This window comes from Idiotropiscis lumnitzeri, chromosome 5 (assembly GCF_059441095.1).
Source record: "Idiotropiscis lumnitzeri isolate Australia: NSW breed Sydney's pygmy pipehorse chromosome 5, RoL_Ilum_1.0, whole genome shotgun sequence".
In the NCBI taxonomy this organism is placed as follows: domain Eukaryota; kingdom Metazoa; phylum Chordata; class Actinopteri; order Syngnathiformes; family Syngnathidae; genus Idiotropiscis; species Idiotropiscis lumnitzeri.
The window spans coordinates 11,757,185-11,781,522 of record NC_142395.1 but is presented as its reverse complement, the minus strand read 5'-3'; the positions used below and the strand labels follow the sequence as shown (position 1 = coordinate 11,781,522).

The 24,338-nt window shown below is 38.7% G+C and overlaps 3 protein-coding genes across 4 annotated transcripts; all 3 read left to right on the top strand.

Annotated features, from left to right (window-relative positions):
• The first annotated feature begins 387 nt into the window (after window positions 1-387).
• LOC148336927 (uncharacterized) lies at window positions 388-3,673 on the top strand. Its single transcript, XM_088295858.1, has 2 exons — window positions 388-816; window positions 2,086-3,673. Exons 1-2 carry the CDS (start codon window positions 621-623, stop codon window positions 3,036-3,038), a joined length of 1,149 nt encoding a protein of 382 aa, XP_088151984.1. The 5' UTR covers window positions 388-620; the 3' UTR covers window positions 3,039-3,673.
• A 504-nt stretch (window positions 3,674-4,177) lies between these two features.
• Window positions 4,178-6,982, top strand: LOC148336926 (uncharacterized). 2 transcript variants are annotated; one of them, XM_088295867.1, is made up of 2 exons: window positions 4,178-4,587; window positions 5,815-6,982. In XM_088295867.1, the coding sequence occupies exons 1-2, from the start codon at window positions 4,482-4,484 to the stop codon at window positions 6,735-6,737; spliced, it is 1,029 nt and encodes a 342-aa protein (XP_088151993.1). In that variant the 5' UTR covers window positions 4,178-4,481; the 3' UTR covers window positions 6,738-6,982. The 2 variants fall into 2 exon arrangements, with proteins under 2 accessions (XP_088151993.1, XP_088151992.1); XM_088295866.1 differs by having other exon boundaries at window positions 5,812-6,982.
• Window positions 6,983-11,429: 4,447 nt separating this feature from the next.
• Window positions 11,430-23,885, top strand: LOC148336925 (uncharacterized). Its single transcript, XM_088296072.1, has 8 exons — window positions 11,430-11,827; window positions 13,318-13,515; window positions 14,619-15,536; window positions 17,135-17,272; window positions 19,094-20,119; window positions 20,847-20,947; window positions 21,639-21,876; window positions 22,831-23,885. The coding sequence occupies exons 1-8, from the start codon at window positions 11,743-11,745 to the stop codon at window positions 23,883-23,885; spliced, it is 3,759 nt and encodes a 1,252-aa protein (XP_088152198.1). The 5' UTR covers window positions 11,430-11,742.
• Window positions 23,886-24,338: the final 453 nt, after the last annotated feature.

Below are 24,338 nucleotides of genomic sequence, written 5' to 3'. Positions count from 1 at the left end.
GACTTTGTCATACCTTTGTTTGGGGCTGGAACAGATTCATGGCATTTCAAGTTGGAAGTTGAGTTCATATGCGTGCTAATGAATTCGTCAAGGTACCAGTGTATTATATACATTTAACTGAGAGAATGAAATTTATGTTATTTTATTTATTTTACACTTTATCCTCACCCCGCCCCAAGAAATTGGACTATTACATGATAAACAATAAAGAATAAATTATAATGAAGAAATTACGAATGACTTGACCTTCAAAGTATTTCCCTTTATAATGACTAAATCTATATACAGCAGTATGAGTTTTGAAAAAATAACGAGGGGTCATGGTCAAGCGTTTAATGACAGTTTCAAACCTGCGGGTGGCAGTAATGCACTAAAAGTTAAGTCTCTTCTGCTGAGCGAAACTGGAATAACGAGAGAGAACGAGAAGGAAACGCGTCTCTGGGATTATTGAGAAGACCTTCTTGCAATTATTGTTGCATTTGCTCATAAATCCTCATAAATATGCCGTATAAAAGATGAAAACATCGCTCTTCTTCGTACTTATCTCCGTGCGGGTTAGCTTCGCTTGCTAGCTACGACGTTAGCAAAGCACAGCTGGAGTGTGAATTTATCGTGAGAAAATGTGTAAAGTCGAAATGTTGAGAGCGTTGCTGAATCAACGACTAAGTGCGGCTGTGGACGAAATATTTGTAGTGTTTGAAAGGACGATAGCAGAGTACGAGGAGGAACTTTCTCGGGCAAAAGAGGAGAACGAGCGACAACGTCATCTCTTGGACGCTGTTTTCAAGAAGCCTCAAGTTGTGTTACACAAATCTGGTTTGTTCACTCCTTCATATCACCTATTTAGTGACGTTGTAATTTATTTGTCTGTGTGAATCAGTGGGTGTCCATTAGAGGGTGACATGGGAGTGGATTTTCACCCCGGTCCCATTCAACTGCCACAGAAAAAAATCCGTCCGCTTTGTTACCTTCCTTGATCAGGTTTGCGTCAGTCTTTTCAGCTCCTAACCGTGGTGAGGTCGTACTGACAGGAACCAGCGCGGTGAATATTACGGCACAGAAGACGGTCAATTCGCTTAGCACAACGGTTTCTTTTATCTACCATTCTCTTTTCATACAAAACACTGCCTTCTTCCGGGTCCTTCCTCCCGCCACCAACGCACGTCACACGCCACATTACTGTCCCAGGCTAAGCCTGTAACAGCTTCCACTCACGGACCATCGTAAAAAAAAAATCCTGTCCCGTCCTGGTTAAAACGGCTCCCACCCCATTCTGCTTCCTTTGGAGGTTAGCTGTATTAAAAAAAAATTCAGCAACTGTAGTTGCACTTTATTGAACAGTTTCTCCTCATGCACTCTCAGTATTTCGTTCAACATTTCCCCTGCTGCATTCCTCTGCACTAACTTTTGCATTGGCAGCACTGGTAGTATCAACTATTTCAGTTTGTCGCATCAGCACAGAATTTGGTCGCACTCTTTCTTTTAGGTGCGGTACAGCATGACCATATTTGCTGATCTATAATTGTATTTCGTTTTGATTGATGTTGACTCAAGATATATTTGCAAAATATTTTACTGTGACAACAACTTTGTTTGTGACAAGCAGCGGCTGACACAACCAGTCAATTATTTTATCTAACTTTAAAAGAAGACAAAACAAGAATTATTCTACGGCAAAAACATATCAGTATTAAACAGTGAAATGATAACTGACAGCTTAACAACTACATTTTGAACATTTTTTAAAACATTTTTGAACAATTGAAAACAAAAACATTTAACATTTCTCACACACTACTGATGTTTTTATTTATATCCAGACTTTACAAGACACTGAGGGCACCAACACATTTGTTTTTTTTCATTCAGCCTTTGTGAGTATACAATCTCATTGAATATCCCAACCACTAAAAAAGAGAATGGAAGCAGTAACCATTAATGGCAAAGTAACAATGAGAGGATTTATGCTATTCGCAGTACAGTCCTTATTCCTTACAAATAGGAGGTTACTGCAGGTTCCACACACTATTTGTAAAGTTAGATTTTTTTTTAAACAATGTGTGTTTGGCCTCTTGTGTCTCCTAGGCATCACTAATGAAGATGTTCCCCCTGCGGAACAGGAGTGGCCCTTCAGTGTGGCGCAGCAGGAGCCAGATTCCCCCCATGTTAAAGAGGAAAAGGAGGAAGTGTGGAGCATTCAGGAGGGAGAGGAGCGGCAAGCGTTGGAGCTGCCTGTGTGTCGTGTCATCGTGAAGAGCGAGGACGATGAAGACGAGCCTTGCTCCTCACAGCTTCATCACAGTCGAAGTGAGAGCAGAACATCCCAAACAGACAGCCTCTTAGCTCCACTATCAAATAGCGATGGCACATCACACTCTCCTGACACTGACGATGATGAACACTCGAAAGGTGATGTGACATGTCGCATTGAGAAGACACATGTCAAATGTTCCGATGGTAGGAAACCGTTTGATAGTGACACAAGATGTCACTCTAGAGAAAAACCCTTCATTTGCTTGGTGTGCTGTAAAGGATTTTCTCGAAATGAGCATTTGATCACACACACCAGAACGCACACGGGGGAAAAACCATTCATCTGCTCAGTTTGTGGCGGAAAATTCTCCCAGAAGGGCAGTTTGAAGAAACACATGAGAACACACACCGGAGAAAAACCATTCAGCTGCTCAGTATGCACCAAAACATTTAGTGACAGTTCAGCAATGATGAGGCACTTGAGAAGACACACCGGAGAGAAACATTTTACCTGCTCCATGTGCAACACAAACTTTACTCATCGCTCGACACTGGTGACACACTTGAAAGTGCACACTGGAGAAAAACCCTTTCCCTGCTCTATTTGTGGTAAAAGGTTCCCTGCAAAGACACAATTGACGCGACACATGAAAATACACACTGGTGAGAAAATGTACACTTGTAGTGTATGTAATGAAAGATTCTTTTACAACTACCAGCTTGCTAAACACAAGTGTGCAGGTGAGAAGAATAGCAGCAGTACCAATGAAGCTTCAGTACTTTAAATGTTTATTTCATTTCTTTTTGTATATGCAACAATTTTCTCACACTCCACCAAAATGGCCAAATAAATAAATGAATTAACATATGAAATTAGATTATTGGCTAAATATACAATTCACGTCCAATTCATTGCCTAATTTGATTTACAGTATTTCCCGCTCTATCACAGTTTTCCTAACATGCCTACGGTCTTGGGGAAAAAAAGAAATTGTGGAACAAAGCTACTTCTCTGATGTGAAAATCCATAAAGTATTTAAACCTTATAGATATTGATTGAAATGTTAAACAATTAAAGTCAAACAAAATTTAAAAAGTCGTTTAAACATTCTGGGGGGACTCTCATTCATGGGGACGGATTGGCTGGAGTTAACATCTCACATTCTTGGACTGATAAGTTTAGTTTTCATTTTAACCCCATGATTGCCCTGAATAGCAGTCTTATATAATGTACCTGAAAGCAATTCTTGAGCAAATGTAGTAAAAAAAGTAAAGTAAAAAAAACAACTTTTTATTCATATTTATTAATTCTGTTTTCATGTATTGAATTTACTTCTCTGGTGTAAAGATCTGCTTGTTGACTGACGAGGGTGTGCATTTCTGCTTCATGTCTGATATAGACCAAATAAAAACATTGCCTATATACAGAAGAATTTGAATTGTTGACACAATTGAAGCTTTGTGAAATTATGGATGGAATTGTTTTAAACAGGGGGTTTCAAACTGGGGTGAGCGCCCCCTAGAGGGAGCTCGTCGTTATGACGAGACTTTCCTCCACGAACTGTTTTCATTATTCGTGCGACATGCGGACTGATGGCGCGTTCAGCGTTCCTGGAGTTTCGTTTTCATATTTAGTCAATGCAGTTTGAGTGGTTACTTGACTGGCGGCTCGTTTGAAGTGGAAATTTTGTTCCTTACCAAGTACGCTCGTGTAGGTTGAAGTGAACTGTTGGGGTGGGGAGGCTGAAAATAATTTAATCTCCAAATGGGGGGAGCTGCAAAAACTTTTTCGAACCCCTGGTTTAGTACATCATTTAAAATACATTTTAACAAACGTTAATATTTAATGTTGTCATTGTTGATAACCACAGGTTTTTTTTAAATCTGATAGATGGCAGAGTCGCTATACTTGACGCGTGCGAGGTTTCGAAACTCCCAACGAAGAAGTAAAATGCGGAAGTTTGCAAGTTGTAAACAGTCAGCCAGCGCGTAAAATTGTGTTTATTGTACTCAAATACTGTGTTAGGCATCTTTGTTTACGTTTCCATCATATGACGGATTTCTCATTTATTAAAAACATCGGGACAGAATAAATCCACTATATTTAGCTGCGAGTTAGCTTAGCTTGTTAGCTACTTAGCGACGAGTTTGTTAGCAACACATCGCCGAGATCGAGTGGAAATATAAGGTGGATCACTATAAGGTGTTGTGGTCATCGTGTAAATAAAATGTGTGAAAGAACGATAGAGTACGAGGAGGAACTTTCTCAAAGAAAAGAGGAAAACGAGCGACAACGTCAACTACTGGACGCTGTTTTCGTGACGCAAGGAACGGGTTTGTGGACGTCTCACTTTTTTTCCAAGTAGTTTCATTGACATTTATCAGTTGGCCACAAGCGAACTCTTTTGATAGTTAATTAGATAGATGGATAGATAGACAGAAATAATTTAAAAGTAGCTCAATGAAAATCCGGATGATGTTTCCAACATAATATTGCATAAACCACTCAAGAGCATCACATACACGCTCAATGCGTGACAAGATTATTATTTGTGTTTCTACGCATTCAAAATACCATCAATATATATAATGCATGCTTCCCCATATCATAACCACGTCACATTATTTTTTTGAAACCGTCTGTATTTCTATTGCACTACTTTTCAACGGGCATTATGTAAATCATAGTTACAAGTACAAGATAAAACTTGAAGAAAAAAAACATGAAGACTAATAAAAAATAAAATATAAAAAACAATTACATTTTACAAAAGACTAACTGAATAAATATGTGCTGTCATCAGTCCACTAAGTAAATTCATGCTCCTGATTCTGAGTGCCCTCGCTTGTTATTTAGACAGGTTAATGAAACCTTAGCTCTCTGTATTTGCCCCCTGGTGGTGGGCTGACCACTAGTTGAGAAAGCACTTGATTAGATATTTAGCACAGCCCGTGTATTAAATACAAATATCAGAGATAGGGGGGTCAGTTTGATTGTGGCAGCAAAATCATGGTCATGTTTAAAAGTGAATAAATTGTGCAAACCTATGTTGACGGCATGTACCAGTTCCTGCCAATATCTATCAATATGGCGCAGCCATTGTAGAGCCCTGGGACTAACGTTCCACATGCCACAATCAACACAACGTGAACACGTGTTTCACTGTGTGAGGCACATTTTAGAGTGCCCTTTTATTCTAGGTAGCATAAGGCACACCTGTGCAATAAACATGCTGTCTTAGATGTGAATTTTAGTTTTGCAAAAATTATGAACATGAGACAGTTGGACAAGTGTATTGAAAAGTTTCAAAACACTTGTAAAGGTTATAGTGCATTTTGGATTCATCCACAAAAGCTGAATATACCAAACCTTGTGAACAGTGGATCCAATTTTTGACAACAGACATTTATTTCACACATATCCTGTATGGGACTCTGTTGAATTTCAAGTTGTAGGACTTTGAACCATTAAACTTTGTAAGATTCAAATAATATTGTGAGATGACGAAGCAAAGCTTGAGTTTACCAAACTGTACGTTTTTGTTTTCTTGTGTCCAGCAGAAGTGAGGGGAGAAGGTCTTAATCGTGAACAGCTTGCAGGGTGGAACTCAAGGAGTGACAAGGAGGAGCCAGCACTCCCTCATATAAAAGAGGAAGAGGAGGAGGCTTATGTTAGCAGGTTTCCAGTGATTCGAGTCATTGTGAAGAGTGAGGATGATGAAGACGAGCCCCAATCTTCCCAGCTTCATCACAGTCAAAGTGAGAAGAACCGATCCCAAGCAGACAGACTTGTAGCTCTATTATCAGATAGTGATGACACATCGTCACACTCTCCTGACACAGACAATGACCCCTCTAAAGGTGATGTGACATGTAATGCTGACAACAAAAACTTGACATGTTCTCAGTGTGATAAGACTTTCGTCAACAAGTCAACTTTGGAAAGACACATGAGATGTCACACAGGAGAGAAACCTTTCATGTGCTCGCGTTGCGGTAAAGGTTTCACCCAGAAAGGAAGCCTAACGACACACATGAGAACACACACTGGAGAAAAACCGCATTCCTGCTCAGTCTGCAGCACCAGTTTTAACGATAGTTCAGCATTGGCGCGACACATGAGGACGCACACTGGGGAGAAACCCTTTTCCTGCTTGTTCTGCGGGAAAAGCTTCTCTATCAAGGGGAATTTTGTAGCACACACAAGAACGCACACTGGAGAGAAGCCATATTCCTGCTTGGTCTGCAACACAAATTTTCGAGTACGCTCAGGTCTGGTTCAACACATGAGAACACACACTGGGGAGAAACCATTCACCTGCTCAGTTTGTGGCCAAAGATTCTCTCAAAAAGCGACTTTGAGAGAACATATGAGATCACACAGTGGAGAAAAACCTTTTTCATGTTCAGTCTGCAACACAAGTTTTAGTTACCATACGTCATTCATTCATCACATGAAAAAACATTCTACTGAGAATGTTTAGTGAAAATGTGTGTGATTAAAAAGTTTCAGGAGTGTTGTTTGTAAACATGTTAAGGCATTGAAGCACAAGGATGCGTTTGCTATGATATGCTGTGACGTATCATCTGGCTTTGCAGTCCTCAATTAATTTCTTTCCCAAAAACTAATCCTTATGGAATACAAATCTGGTCAGGAACTGGATTAAATAATATATCAAGCACATCAATTTATGTGGCCCGCAAAAGCAAATAAAATGTCTACATCATGTATTTGTTGCTTTCATTATGGCATATTTGTAACCGTACTACAATTTGTATAATTAGCTAATTTAGCAATTTTTGTCGGTCAGCGTTACCACAGCTGTGGCACCGTTCTGTCTTGATAGTATGTTCACTGATTTTCTTCCTGTCACTACAAACTCTATACCAATTTATAATATAAGGAAACTAGATCGTGTGTAAAGAATTATAATAGATGAATTTCTGTGCAAAAGTCATAGGCCACTATTAGCTTTGTTTTTATGGGCGTTTTTCCACATAGCCAATTTGATTTGTAAAACATGAGAAATATGATACAGGGCGTTTATTTAAATGCATTATACAATTTTGTTGAGCAACCATGTGTGAAGGAAAAAAACTGAATAACCATATTTCATTATATTTTTCCACTATATTGATAAAGGTGCTTGATTTATGTTGTTATTATTTTTACTTTATTGGCACGCACATCCCATCTGTTCCTCATCCTCCACTTTACACATTTATACATAACTTTGCTAACTAACCGCTACTTTGTTGTTTTACTTCTACAAATGAAATTAATTATTTTCCCGAAATTTGCACATTAGCCACGCCGTTGTTTATTTTATGGGTGGCTCTGATTCAACGATACAATAGGAAAACCAGAAACATTGAAGATCATTTTGAACCTCACTACACTGCAAGTGTCTTTAAAAAGAAAATACAATACGCCTAATACTGAACAGAATGGGGCTTCAAACGTTGTCCAATCTTTATCCATCATTTGTTGAGCAACATAATCGGATGCTGCAAAAATAGAGAGGCCAGGACATGCGAAAGTGGGACAACTGCAAGCATGCGCTGTAGGACGCAATGACTCCTCCACTCCCGAGGAAGGAATTCTCCGCCGGAAGTTAAAATGGTAAAACCCAAACTTCCGGGTTATGATGGTGACAGCCGGAGTGTTCTCTTCATTCATTTCACATTTCCGTCGTAGCTAGTCACATTTGTTATTTGTACAATATTCGGATACTCGCGTCTTTTGTCACTGAGTTGGAAGAGTCCTGTAAGATAAGTTGAGCTTGCTGTGGCTGGTTACGAACAAAGAGACACGTTTGTCAGATGCACATTGCTAAGCGGAGATCAAGTGTGAGGGTTGTGATTTGTTTCGTGTTATAATGTGTGCAAAATGTGTGAAAGCAGAATAACAAGCTGCATCGTAAACTATTGGAAGCTGTTCGTAAGTAGCCTCAAATTGTGGTGCATTGAGTTGGTATGTTCGGCTTTTGCTGTAACTTGTTTTGAAGCTTTGAGTTTGAGCAAAATGATCATATGAGTTGACCGGTAAATTTCTTAATATAAAACCCTCATATTCGGAGGATTGTTTTATTTTTGTTAAAGCTGCCAAATTATCTTCGCGTTACGTTAAAATGTACCGGCTGGGTGAAACTCAGGAAGCCTATAAAAATTAAAGTAAGGAAATAAAATATGGTATGAAAGACATTTAGTGATGAAGGCGATCAGGGTCTCCTTCAACTCAACACACTCAGGCTTGAAACCTAAACATTGACCTTAAAAAAGCCAATTTAAAAGCGTATCCTGGAGGGTTATGATTTTAAACACAGGATAAACACAAATATTCCAAACCCTAACTCCTAACCCTTACCCAGCCTAGTAACCCAAACTTGAATCTAGGCCTATAACGTTTGAATATTTTTAAAATCAATTATTATATTGATTATTTAATCGATTAATCAATCTGTTAACATTTTATTTAGAATTAAAATGTATTAAAAATAATTTATTTTACTATTACTGCTTATTAACTTATTATTGTTGTTTATTTGGTAGTGTTAAGTGATTAAAAAACAACAACAACAATTAAGCAATATCACATGAGAGGGAATGATGACGTAATCAACTATCTTTTTGAAACTGATTAAGGTACTGGTTTTGGTCCTTGTTTTCAAAAGCCAAGCCAGTCTTATTTGGACTAAACACAAAAGATCAGAAGTCTCCCTTCATGAAGGACTACCAAATTCAAACAATAATTACAGTTGAGAGGCTGAAATCAGAGGATTTGGACAATTTTACTTATACAATGGCTCTATTCAATTATGATTTTCTATTAATAAAAAATAGTTGTAAGATATGGATTTTTTTGTTTTACATAAAACGTTTTACATCCCACAGTAATAAATTTTTTTTGCTTTGCCGCTCAAAAAAATAACTTTTTTTTTAAATAACAAAGATATTTTACTGTTTAACTTATACTGACCAAAAGTAAATTTCTTTCTTCCTTTTTTCTTTTTAATTGCGCCCCATGTACTTCTTCACCAAAAAAGATTTGTGACCACTAAGTAGCTATGACTACACACTGGATAGATGTGTAAGCAAATCGAGCGCACAAAGAAACCGAGATAGACGCTGGGGTAAAAACTACACTTTAACAGGTATAGCATGACCCCCCCTCCCCCAAGGCTGAGGATCAAAATAAAAACTAGACATCCAAGTTTGATGTTTAATCAGTATTGTGGCCACATTTCGGTATTCTATGTGTCCATGTTATAATAATAATAATAAAAAAAATCCCCATGTAATATCTGAGGCTTCGTCGATACTCTTTTGAGGTGACATCACACAAAGAATCATGTGACAAGTTTTTCTTTTCTCAACCATTTGTTTGTCTTGTGTGCTGCAGACGCGAGTAACAATGAATTTCATCCTGAGCAGCTGAAAAGGAGCTCCAGGGTGGAGAAGCAGGAGCTAGAGTCCCCCATGTTAAAGAAGAAGAAGAGGAGACTGCTATCTCCGAGCTGTCATTTAATTGTGTCTTTGGAAAAAGTGTAGCTGAAGATGGTGGTGATGGAGACCGCTGTCTCGGATTTCAAGCAGACACCTGCCTCTTAGCGCCACTATCAGATCACGAAGACATAATGTCACACTCTCCTGACACTGATGATGAACACTTTGAATGTGATCTGACATGTCACGCAGACAACAAACGCTTGAAATGCTCTGAGTGTTTTAAAACCTTTAGAAACAAGAAAATCTTGAAAAGACATGATGACGCACGGGAGAGAAACCTTTTGCATGCTCAGTATGTGGCAAGAAATTCTCTCAGAATGGAAACTTGAGAACACACATGAGAACACACACTGGAGAGAAACCATTTTCCTGCGCAGCCTGCGACAAAAGTTTTAGTGATGGTTCAGCACTGATTCAACATCAAAAAACGCACACTGGTGAGAATAAATTCATGTGCTCAGTCTGTGGCAAAGGTTTCACCCAAAAGGGAAATTTTATTACACACGAGAACACACACTGGAGAGAAACCTTTTTCCTGCTCGGTCTGCAGCACCAGTTTTAATGATAGTTCAGCATTAGTGAGACATAAGAGAACACACACACTGGGGAGAAACCCTTTTCCTGCTTATTCTGTGGGAAAGGGTTCGAATCCGTACTAGTGAAAGTGTGTGTGTGATATAAAAGTCGCTGATGTTTCATTTATTACTGGTATTTATTTACACACTGAACTGGTGCTAGAAGTTTCATGAGTTTTTTTCTTTCAAGGGGGTCTGCTATGACAGTGTTTACTAAACCTTTTATACACTGAAATAATGCCGATATCATTTGAATACACTCACAAAATTACTTGTGTAGCATCCTCTATTTTTTACATAATAATAGAGTGAATCCAACTGAGGAGAAGAAATTCTTTGTGCGTTCTTAACAGAGATGGGGTCTTGAGTTCCTATGATATGGAACCCTGTCAACTCGAGTTACTGTTTTGATGACTTGACAAAAACTAAGAGATCGGAGACACAACTTTGACTTGACAAGTGTTCAAGGTAGTTCTCTGGACATTTATTTGATCATATATGAACTGTTGTGGTTGTCTTAGAAGATGTTTCCATCGTTCAGCTTGCCCTTGTTTCATCTGTAAGTGTCTGCACTTTTTTTTAATTTTTTTTTTTTAGAAACAATCATTTGGGGTGCCCAACTGGCTTTGAGGGACTCTCTCAAGTGTCTATGTTCTTGGGCATCTAATTAGGATGCCTCGTATTTCCTGACAACTTGTTACTTTTACTCACTGAATTTGAAAACAAATAAATGTAGTTTGTACTCCAAGCTTTTTTTTGTAATTTTTTTCAACTTCCCCATATATATATATATATATATATATATATATATATATATATATATATATATATATATATATATATATATATATATATATATATATATATATATATATATATATATATTAATATATATATATAAATATATATATATATAAATATATATATAAATATATATATATATATATATATATATATAAATATATATATATATTTATATAAATATATATTTATATATATATATATATATATATATATAAATATAAGTTCCAAAGCTGTCTTTGGACAAGAAGCGTACGTTAATGCGTTATAGACAAATTTGTCCAAGCGACTTGCCGTAAATCGTCAGCTTCCACTTCCGTATACGTTTTATGTAACCACACACGTGCTTTACTAAATAATATAATTTTCCTAAATTAGCACTGAGCGTCCTCGAGCGTCGACATAGTTCTAGTACTGGTACTAGTAAATAAAGTAAGATCTACGTCTTAGAGTTCAATTCCATATAATCTTATTCAGTTGTTTTAGTGCACGTTGAAGCGTCTCGGGATAGCTCAGCTTGCTGCCTGCTATCAATGAGACACGTTTGTTCGCAACACTGCACTAAGAGGACATCAAGTGCGAGTGTAAAGTGTGACTCAGTTAAATGTGTGCAAAACGTGCGAAAGAAGAGTTCGAGAAGGACTTGGACGCCTTTTTCAAGAATCCTCAAGGCTCGATACGCAATGCAGGTTTGTTGATGTAAATCAATGTCAGAGCATACTAGCTACTTAAACATAGTTACCAATATTGCTGTGTTGATTTGTTTAATGATATCAAGTCAAATAAGGCACTCAATGACCGATGGAACTATTTGTTTGCACTTTCCCAACTGTGGAGGTTCTCACTGAATTCTTGTCTGTGAAGTTTTTATGGCAATTCGCATTAGAGTCACGGGGTGAGCTCGATCCTATCCGATATGTCATGGTAGTCATGGTAATAATTTTCATTGTTAAAACAATTGAAAACAGTTTCTCATTTTAAATGCTGACCTGGAGGTAAAATTGAGTTTTTTTCGTCTTGCCCAAGTCCACGTTGACAGTGGACTGTCAGAGGAAGGAATCAAACAGTTGACCATTCACCCACTGGAAAACCCACTTTACTCAACCTGACCACAGCCACCTATACATCTTGGCAGCGGTGGCAAATAATGAAGTAAAAATACATTGTTACCTTAAATACAAGTTTTGTGCCTTTTCTTTATCTCCCACAATGCATTACCGGCAGACATATTGACGTCTGCTGCCTCCTTGAGACCGAAATACATCCGCAGGAACTTGAAAAGTCAAAGGATGTGATCATAGCTGTCTCGGTAACATCATGCATTTGTACCGGTACCTGCCGGCAACTGCGCAGCAGGTCTACTACAGGACAAGATGTTGGCCCCCGCTGGATGGGCAGAGAAGTCCTGTCAGGACAGGGTACCGGTCAGGGATATTGGCATTGTTTGGGTGATGGAAATCGCCACAAGGGCAGCAACCATCATCAGCCTTAGTCACCATGTGCAGGGCGGAAGGTGAGCTACTGAGCGCTGGACCTGGCATTTCACTGGCCCCTTTCAACTGCAGGATTTGCGACAGTGCTGCCCCTTAGCACCAAACTAAACCACCAAACAAAACACCGGTTTACTCATTCCTATGTTGTAAAAACACCTTCAAAGCATCAAGTTATTCTGCCATCTCTGAGCATGCTTGAAACAGATTAATGACATCTGAGTCAGAATTTACTGAATAACTAAATATACAACAAAAAGAATTAAAAGCATTGTAGATTTAAATACAAGACATACTTCATTTTAGAAACATCACCAGTGATAACGCGGACAGTCAATGTAAAATCCCAATAACAGGCTAATAGAAAATACGCATTGAGTTAGGTAGTCTGGGAGTGATATTCCTTTATGTAATAAATAGTTACACACAAACACTGTAGGAACAAATACAGGCAGGTAATATAGTAATACTCAATTGTATATATTCTTCCTAATTAGTGAAAGATGAGTTATATGAAACATTTTGTGATTGTCATGTTTCATCGTCCATCTTCTATTAAGCTTCAATCGGCAATTTGCCTCCTGTAATTCTCGTCTCATTGATTGAAATCAAATAAATTCTTGTGCCTAACAATTCTACATGTTATTCTATGGCCACAAACGATGTGTTTGTCTTCTTGTGTCCGACAGGCATCAGTAAAAAATATCTTCGTCCTGAGCGGCAGGAGTGGAGCTTCAGGGTGATGCATCAGGAGCCACAGCCACCTCACATCAAAGTGGACGAGGCGCCAAACACCATGGCTATTAAACAGGAGGAAGAGGAGACTGATATCACCAAGTCTCCATTGACTGTTGTCATTGTAAAGGGTGAAGATGATGACGAAGAAGGTGATTGTTTAATGCGATGGTAGTCTGATAGAGGAGGTCTCCAGTCTGTATTTGGTACTGCGTCACGCAGAACAAAAATATTTGGTTATTTACCAGAGTAGTATCGCAGTTTTATGTTGGAAACCAGGAACATCTGGATGTAGTTCTATCAAAACATTGTCTTGATCACGTGATATGGGAGAGGAAAAAATTAGCTCACAAGTCAGAAAAATGAATAAAAACCAAACGAGCTTCTTTGAAAAGTAGTAACGACCAAATAACAAAACTGAAAAGACAACATTCTGAAAGAAAAAGAAAGCTTTATTTAAGATACAATATCCCCAGTTGTAACATGTTGCTACAAGTGATGTGCATGCATCAAACATGCCAAGTCTCCAGAAAATGTGCCGACAGGCATGCCAATGAGGCAAATAAATACATCATCAAAACCCTTTTGGCACATAAAGGTATTTAAAGATGAGCCGTTCAAGTTTATTGAAAGTATGTTGGAGAAATAAGTGCCCCCTCATCTACCTCATCTTCTGTTTTTTTTCCCAGTGTGGTACAAATATTTATGATCAGGATAACTGTTGATTTTGTACTTCGAATTAGTCTAGGGTATTGGAAATGAATATAACTGTGATTCTCAAACACCATAACACGATGTTCTTGACAGATATAGCCTAATGTACGTTTGTATAATATGCTGGCCATTGTCAAGGTGCCCTTGAGCAAGGCACGCCCCAGTGCAAGTGGAGCACTGTCTTCTCTTTCAATAGCGCTAAATGGCCGAGTGGTCTAAGGCGCCGCGTTCAGGACCCAGTGTCCCCAGGAGGCCTGGGTTCGAATCTCGAATTTCCCCATTGTGGGACTAATAAAGGGAATATTATTATTAATATGAATCTCGCCAACCATGCTAGCTTGTCAGTGATCTCTGTGTGACGTCACTACACAAAATACTTAGTACAGTGTAACTTGAAATACCTCTTGAGGGAATTTTTAATTAGTGTGTTCCACAAGAAATTACTTATAGATGTCTGACCATCAAATATTATGACATGTGACTTGATTGCACAAAGCTTGACTTTTCCTATCATGTGTGTTTTTCTTCTTGGGTCCTGCAGACGTCTGTGACGATCTTCATCTTGAGCAGCAGAACTGTAACTTCCGGGTGGAACAACAGGAGCTGGATCCTGAACAAATGACAGATGAACAGGAACCAGAGCTCCACATCATTAAAGAAGAAGATCAGGAAGAAGATATTGCCAAGTTGTTGTTGACTGTTGTCCCTGTAGAGATTAAAGACGATGAAGATGAAAGTCAGAGCGAGGGGAACAGAGGGACAGAGCCTCGGAGGATCAGCTCAAGTCAACAAATGACAACAAGAGGTGATGGAGTCCACTGCGTAGGATCACAAGCAGGTGCTCTCTTAGCACCACTATCAGATTGTAATGACATGATGTCACACTCTTCTGACACAGACGATGAACACTCCAAAGGGGATGCTACATGTCACACTGATGATAAACGCGTGAAATGTTCTCAGTGTGACAAAACCTTTTTCAATAAGTCATCTTTGAAAAGACACATGAGAACGCATACTGGAGAGAAACCTTATTGTTGCTCGGACTGTGGTAAAAGATTCAGTCAGAAGGCAGATTTAAATACACACACTGGCGGGAAACGTTTTTCCTGTTCATTCTGCCCCTTAAGTTTTAGTAAGCGCTGCAATTTAATAACACATACAAGAACACACACCGGAGAGAAACCTTTTGCCTGTTCAGACTGCAAATTAAGTTTCAGTGTACGGTCAGCGTTGGCTCAACACATGAAAACACACACTGGGGAGAAACCGTTCTCTTGCTCAGTATGTGGCAAAAAATTCACTCAAAGTAGCAATTTGACAACACACATTAGGAGTCACACTGGTGAGAAGCCATTTAGTTGCAGTGTGTGTGAGAAACAATTCACTTATAAGTATCAAATGAACAAACACAAGTGTGTTAGTGAGAAGAGCGGCTGCAATGAAGCTGTGAAACTAAGTTCACCATGAAGGAACTGACTCTTAAGCTCAGAACATTTGTGTGGTTTTGGTAAGATGGAAGAATGCATTTGTGTTATGAATAAAATACTAGTCATATTTTCATTTATTTTATTCAGATTTTTTTTATTGAACATATAAACAGATAACTAATATAGTCAGAAGTAAAAGATTTAAAAAGGTAAAAACAAATGATTGTCATGAGCACAGTTTACATGTTCAAAAGGGAGCAGAAAGAAGTAAATAACTTATCTATAAAATGATAAAGTTCAGTTTCCTTATCAAAAAATATAAATACTGAGCTTGTTTTTGAAAAATGGGCCATCTTGGCTTGAGAGATACTTTAAGTCAAAAATTGTATTTTTTAAGCCCCTTCAATAACTGTTACAATTTCAACATTATCTTCTATTATCACAGTGATGTGGACTATGTGATGATTTGATCATCAGGATCAAATTAATTCACTTCCATCCATATTATAATTTTGGCTGAAGATAAGAGCTCACGTTGTCAATATTATAGTTAGGCTACACTAATTTCCCTTGGGAGTTTTGAATGGGACCGTTAATAACTGTTGCATTTACAAAACCACCACTTTTTTTTTTTTTAAAGATTTTGTGTTGGGCTTTAATGTTGAAAAACAAAAACACAAGTTACACTCAAACATTTGGAACAAATGCACTGTGGGACATTGTCTTCTTTTGTCAATCCTTCCAGCTTTTGTGGTCCTACTCAGTGTGGCAAATTGGGCATCTTGTGCTATCTCCTCTTCCATTTCCTGCAATTTGCTGTCGCTTACTGGAACATTCCTGTGGGATGTGTGCACTTGTCCTTCCATTCCTTCAATCGGACTTTTGGTTCCCCGCGTTTATTTTCCTGATGATAGTTTCACCAGATTCAATTTTGTCGGTCATGCGCCAAACTTGGTGTTTTTGTATATAAATACTTTAGTTAAACATTTTGCATTGGTCTGCACTTTTAGAATTCTCTCTTTTCCTTTTTTTTCCAGTTACACTAAGACGAAACTTTTACATCCACGTATCCAACTGTCTAATGTTCAATACTTTTTGAACAAACTTCTGTTCTGTAAAATAATCTGAACAGACGCGTGCAAAAACATCAGGGTTTATAAAAGGATAGGATTTATTTAGTGGGGGATATTCGCTCCCGTTTTTGTTCTGGTTCTCCATATGTTCGCTCTCAAAGAATGTGTTGTAGAACGAATGGATCACGCGTTCCATTCTTAGAACAGCGTGTTTGCGAGCGTGGCACGAAGTTTGTCCAAATAGAGTTTCCGTTTAATTTCCGCTTTCTACTTCCGTTTACGTTTTGCGAAATCATTCGCACTTCCGCAAAACGTTTTTTCCCGAATAAGCACTTAGCGTGCTTAAGTTTCGACGCAGTGCATCCCATTCGTACTCAACTGGTGTAAAACCGCTTTAATTATATATTTGTGTCCAGATATAGCTGTCTTAGGTGCACTTTAAAGCTACCCGCGATAGCTTAGCTTTGCACATAGCTTGCTCGTTGCGAGCAGCACGACGGCGAATTTATAAACACACCGTTCAGTAGATATCAAGAGTGCACGAAAAGCGTTGTAATCACCGTGTGAAATGTGTGCAAAAAATGTGGAAGAACATTACGCGGAGCTTTGTCGAACCGAAGAGGAGAACGAGCGACAACATCAACAAATGGACACTGTTTTCAAGAAGCCGAAAGTCGTGTTACAAGAATCTGGTTTGTTCACTCTAACTCTCTCATATTTGACACACATCTCTGGTAAACACACACTCCTGTGCCACTTGACCAAAGCAGAGCAATCGAAAAAACGTGTTGGATTATTAAAATTATTTCACTCTTCTTCTCTATGGCTGTAGTTTAAATGTGTGAAGTGTCAGTGGGAAAGAAGTTAATTGTTTTCAAGACAGAATGAATAAGTTTTAAATAAAGTGTTTGCCAGACTAAAAGCGAAGTTCTCAGTTTCAAAACTACTAGTGAGATTTTAATATTGCAACACTTAACCCCTACTTTTAGTCTTATATTCAGTTGTTATCATTTTACCAGAGTTATTGCGCCATCGTTTCAACAAAGCTCCTGAAGCTCAAGGTAGCTGGTCAGCATGAGGCTGGATGGATGTGCCCGTGACTTGCTGTGACTGTGTTCATGAGTGTTTAGAAAATGATTAACATCTTTTGGTCAGACGTTCTATCACTGATTGGTTCATTTCTATCATGCGCAGTGGTTTCTTAAAACCTCAATTAGCGGCACAATATGGAGCAAGAGAGCTTGTTTTTTTCACAGATCATTTTACAAATGTACCGTTAGGTTCGTATTGACAGTTTTCACAAATATTACAAAAAGTGATATATTTTTAAAATTATAGTTATTGCTGTTGGGACAACTATAGTCCACTTAGCTTCTTCCTATCTGCAGATTCATTGTTTTATTAAACGACTGCATCGGAATTATTCAGCCATATAGTGCCCAAGTTTTTTTCCCCCAATGCCCGCTGTTAGGGTTCTCTGGCTGTTTGAAAAAAAAAAAACCTAAGCATTGACATATATTTACATGCATCCATTCGTTTTCTATTGTTCAAGTCTTCATGAAACACGTGGATAGCTCGACTCTATCCCAGCTGACTTTCGTTGCCTCGACCTGGGACTGGTCGCCTGTCAATCGCAGGACACACTAAGACAAATAACCATTTTCACTTAGAGTTTTGAGTATTCAATTAACCTAACATGCACATCTTTGGAATGGGAAAGTAAGCCAGAGACTGTACAAAAAACAAAACAAGCAGGAAGATTTTAAAAATGAATGTTGACGATACATAAAACCAATAATTACGCATATATACATACATACGATGGCACTAAATGTTTGCTACAACCTGAGTTTGAATGTACACGAACAATTGCAGTTTCTAACAGCCATAGGTCTGTCCATTAGTGAGTAACACACATACTGAAGGAATGGTTCAATTCTCCTGTCCCATTCAGTCGTCTTTCCCACTTCACTTTTCTGTACTTTATCGCTGGGTCTGGTCTCTCTCCATATCTTTGCTGAATTTCATCCTTTTCTGAGTGGGTCCATGATGGAACAAACCTCACAGCAGTTGTACCAACGTAGAAGTGGCAAAACATCCAATGGTGCCAATATTCAATCAATATTAATGTTAAATATTAAGTGTTGCAACAATGCAAACGGCTTAGCAGGATGAAAAAATGGTGGAAAGTGCAAAATAAAGGAGAAACTAACAGAGCTGTCATAAACAGGCTGCCAACAAGCGCAGATACTCTCCGCCAAAGAATGTTATGGCCAAAATGTTGAAAACAGTCCAAAACGGTTCTACACATCACAATACTCACACAAAATCGATTGGATAATTACAAATTTACAGAAAAGAAAAACATTAGCAGAGCTACTTGTAACCCATTGCTACCTCACAGTTACGTCTTTGTTCCAACATCACAAAATCCAAGTCACCACATTAGACTTGACTGGGCAGAGTTTAACATAAACACACTTTTTTTCTGTTTGTCTTCTTGTGTCCTGCAGATGGCAGTGAAGAAGATCTTCATCCTGAGCAGCAGAAGTGGAGCTCCAAGGTGGAGCAGCAGGAGAAGGACCCGCCTCACCCACAAGAAGAAGAGCAGCTAGAGATACTCAATCTTAAGGAAGAAGAGGAGTCATTGTCTCTTGACATTAAAGAGGAAGAGGAGGAGGAAGATATCAACAACTTTCCATTGAAAGTCATTGTGAAGAGTGAAGATGATGATGAAGAAGGAAGCGATAGAGACCACTGTGGAGGATCGCAAGCAGACAGGCTCCTAGTTGCACTATACGACAGTGCCGATGTAACGTCACACTCACCTGACACTGCTGATGAGCACTCTGAAGGTGATGACAGACAATGGAAGTGCTCGCAGTGTGGGAAAACATTTGGTTCAAAGTGGGGTTTGAAGGTACACATGAGAATACACACTGGAGAGAAACCATTTTCCTGCTCCCTCTGTGGTAAAATATTTACACAGAAAGCACATTTAATAGCACACACAAGAACACACACTGGGGAGAAAGATTTTGTCTGCTCAGTTTGCTCCTTAAGTTTCAGTGAACGTTCAAATTTGGGTAAGCACATGAGAACACACACGGGAGAGAAACCATTTCCCTGTTTATTTTGCGGTAAAAGATTTTCTATCAAGGGACATTTAAGAACACACACAAGAACGCACACTGGAGAGAAACCTTTTGACTGTTCAGTTTGTGGTAAGCAATTTGCCCGTAAGGCACATCTAAACATACATGCGAGAAGACACACCGGTGAGAAACCTTTTACATGCTCACTTTGTGAGAAACGATTCGCTCGTAAGGCTCATTTAAACATACACACAAGAACGCACACTGGAGAAAAACCTTTTGGATGCTCGGTCTGCACCTTAAGTTTCAGTGAGCGTTCCAATTTGGTTAAGCACATGAGAACACATACTGGTGAGAAACCATACAATTGCAGTGTGTGTGATAAAAGCTTTTCTCAAAAGTATCTGGTTACAAAACACAAGTGTGCTGGTGAAAAGAGCAGTGGTAAATAAAGCTGCAGGACTTAAAATACAATTTAAACTTGTAACGCTCAGATTTTCTTGGTTCTAAAATTGATTTTATGAAATTGATTTATAAAACAGAAATAGGGATTTATATAAATTGAAAGGCTTTGTATATTATTGTATATTTGTATATTTTTTTCAATAATCATGTCATGAGAGAAATACCACAAATCTTTAGTTTTTGATTGCTTTGAGTAATTTTACACTGTAATATGCTTGTTACCATTGTGGTTTATTTTAGTAAAGTCTCTTTCTCCTTAATCATTTATGATGTATACATATCTTTAGAATTAGATTTATGTAAATTTAGTTGAGTTATCAAAGATGTGATCTATTATGAGTCGCATTGGCTACATATAAAAATGGGGGGGGACTGTTCTCATCTCTGTTGTATCATTTCTAAACTAATATTGTGGGAAACAAAAACGGTGTCTTTAGTTGTTTTTATTTTAGGAACACAGCAAAACGATAAAAGGGAAAAATTGTAGCTCGGGGAGACCACTATTTCACCGGCACAAATTTCTAGTTTTACCATTCCTGGGAGTAAATCTAGGCCATGATTATTCCATATCACTTTTGTCTGTGTATGTTATGTCAAGGCCATATGCAAACTTTTTGAGCTATGTACCTTACTATACAGTATCAAGACCATGTTAATAAATACAATGTGAGTTATTTTAATTGAAGCTATATGTGCCCTCACTGAGACATTGTGTCATCAAAACAGTCCTTCTGTGTTGGCATAACAACACTACGACAGGGTACAGATAATGGAGTTTGCATGTTCTCCCAGACCCTTCAGCTTCAGGTGAATCCTCAGAGCCACGACCGTGTTGGCCCCGCCCTCTGCACGCCCCTAGATATGTAAGCTCAGGGGACCCTCTCTTTTCCTTCGGGTGAGGGGGACGGGCCCTCAGTACTGATTGTTTTAACTGATTTTAATCCACTCATGACTGAAGTTTTGAAGAAAAAGAGTGTTGATCAAAATCTGTGTTTGTTTCATTCCACCCGATACGAATGTTAAAGTATGTCGTGAATGACACGCGTCAATGACGTTCACCTTTAATTGCCGTCGCCATGAAATGACGTCGTGAAAGGCTACGGTCTCATTTCTCCATCTGCATTTCTCTCTAGGATACTCTATTACTCTCCTTTATGTTACGACGAGCATAGACAAGGGAGTGTCGCGGAATATGAAGTTTACAAATAAAAAATGACATTAGGTCTCAGTGGGCGGAGTGAGTTTGCGAATGTGACGTCACATAGCGGACCTCAAAACGTTCCATGGCTCGACCTGCTATTTCACTAGATACACCATTCTGGATTACATATGAAAGTACTGAAGTCTTGATATAGCACATTACATTACTAGACTAAGACATCTTCACCGCTAACATCATATACTCGTCTTCGTGGCGCACATTGACGCTTGTGGACATAGCTTAGCTTGCTAGTTGCTAACAAAGCGACGCGGAAGTGATCGACACATTGCTTAACAGAGCTCAAGCACGAGTGTAAAGTACTGTGATTCTCGTGTAAAAATGTGTAAGGTCGAAATGCTGAGGGCGTTGCTGAATCAGCGACTAAATGCAGCCCTTGAAGAAGTAATTGTAGTGTTTGAGGGAACAATCGCAGAGTACGAGAAAGAACTTTCTCGAACAAAACAAGAGAACGAGCGACAACGTCAACTACTGGACGCCGTTTTCCAGAAGCCCCAAGATGAATTACACGGAGCAGGTTTGTTCGCCATTTCACTTCTTTCTCTTAGCTAAAGTTTTTTTCAACAACATTCCTGCTGTTCAGGGGAGCAGAATAAATTTTGGAACTGGGGGTTGACAGGGACCAAGCTTTTTAAAATAACACACTCAATGTTTCAGGAAAAATACATGCTAGAAATCTTACTTGAAAAAAATATCACCTACCCTGCTAAAAAAATAAATAAAGGGAATGCTAAAAAATACACAATAGATCTAAATAAGGAAATGTTCCCATTGAAAATATTCATTAATGACACAGTGTAAGTGTTGAGAACTAAATAAGAAACATGACCAATATAAAATGAAATTATTATCCCAAGGGTTCTGATTTAAGAATCCTACTTAAAATAAAATTGGAAACTCGGGATACAGGCTGCTCCAACTTGAGTGGAAATTGAGATGAGCGTCAGAAACACCACAGGTGTTTGATGCCTTTTAGATTGTGTCATTCATATTACACTGTTGGATGTGAGAAAGACAGAGTGCGCAAGAGCCAGTTCATTACAAGATATCAATCTGCTCTGAGTGCAAATATTCAAATACTTAAACCCTCTATCGGACTTGCTTAATCCTTCCTTTTTAAAAAAACAAAACTTTCTGCTTTCTCTGCATCCCGGATAGACGGAGCATTCTGTCCCAGGGATGAAATGCCAATTTCTGGATTTAAGGTTATCAAACCTGAGCTAATGCTCCTGTAATTACTTGATGTGTGACATGCAGAACCCTGCTGCAGTTGAGTTTATTAAGTGATTTCTTCTCAGCCATTTCAAAATCACAAGAGAACTTATAAGTGAATATGATCAAGGAAAGGAGACAAAAGTGACCTCAAAACTCTAAAAATGCACTGGTGGTGGAGTCAGGGAAAGACATTCTGAATTATTGAGTCTTGACTTCACCAAAACTATCTGTCTGTTTGTCTTCTTGTGTCCCGCAGACATGAGTGAAGATCTTCATCCTGAGCACCAGGAGCCAGCGCACCCCCATGTTAAAGAGGAAGAGGAGCCAGCGCACCCCTATGTTAAAGAGGAAGAGGAGGATAATATCACCAATTTTCCATTCACTATCGTCCCTGTGAATAATGACGATTATGACAACAAAGGTCAAAGTAAGGGGAACATAGTGGCTGAGCCTCCATGCAGCAGCTCAAGTCAACACATGCCAAAAGAAGGCAAAGGAGACCACTGTGCAGGGTCACAAGCAGACAGTGTCTTAGCGCCACTATCAGATAGCGACGACGACACATCACACTCTCCTGATACTGACGACGAACGCTCTAAAGGTGATATGACATATCACACTGAAAACAAAGGGTTGAAGTGTTCTCAATGTGGGAAAACATTTGCTGCCAGGCTTAATCTGAAAAGGCACTTGAGAACACACACAGGTGAGAAACCTCTTTCCTGCTCGGTCTGCACCTTAAGTTTCACTTATAGGTCAGGATTAGTTGAACATGCAAGAACGCACAGTGGGGAGAAACCGTTTGTCTGCTCAGTTTGTGGTAAAAGATTTACACAAAGGGGAAGTTTAACTAAGCATACAAGAACACACACAGGAGATAAACCTTTTACATGCTCAGTCTGCAACTTAAGTTTTGGGAATCATTCAAGTTTAAGAACACACACAAGAACACACACTGGGGAGAAGCCTTTTGTTTGCTCAGTTTGTGGTAAGAGATTCTCTGTAAAGGGAAATTTAAGATCACACACAAGAACACATACTGGAGAGAAGCCTTTTACCTGTTCTGTCTGTAACATAAGTTTTAGGTATCGTACAGGTTTGATTCAACACACAAGAACACATACTGGTGAGAGACCATTTTGCTGCTTAGTCTGTGGCCAAAGATTTTCTCAAAAGCAGAATTTAATTTCCCACACAAGAATACACACTGGTGAGAAACCATTCAGTTGCAGTATATGTGACAAGAAATTCTATGTTAAGTATCATGTTAAAAGACATAAGTGTGCTGGTGCGAAGAGCAGCAATCAATAAAGATGCAGGATTTTAATACAACTGTAAAGAAACGTGACTATTTAACAAACAGGCTAGTTTGATGGCTTGTGTCAATGATGGAAAATTGCTGATATGATCTTGAATAAAACAAATGAATAAAAACAAACATCGACACATTTTTGTTGTGAATGTATTTGGACTCTCAGGCGGAAAAATAGTTGCTGTTTGTGACAGGCTTGAACAATACTGCTTTCTATCTTCTCCCTGAACATCCAATTATATTTTATCTTAAATATAATTGGGAATAGTGAAAATCCTCATATAATTGGTGGCCATTGATATCCATCCATCCGTCCATTATCTGTACCGCTTTTCTTCACAAGGGCCTCGGGGGGTTCTGGAGACTATCCCAGCTATCTTCGGGCAGCAGGCAACCATCCGCACTGGCCATTGAAAAGCACGGGTGGAACATAAATAAAGACATAAAACAAC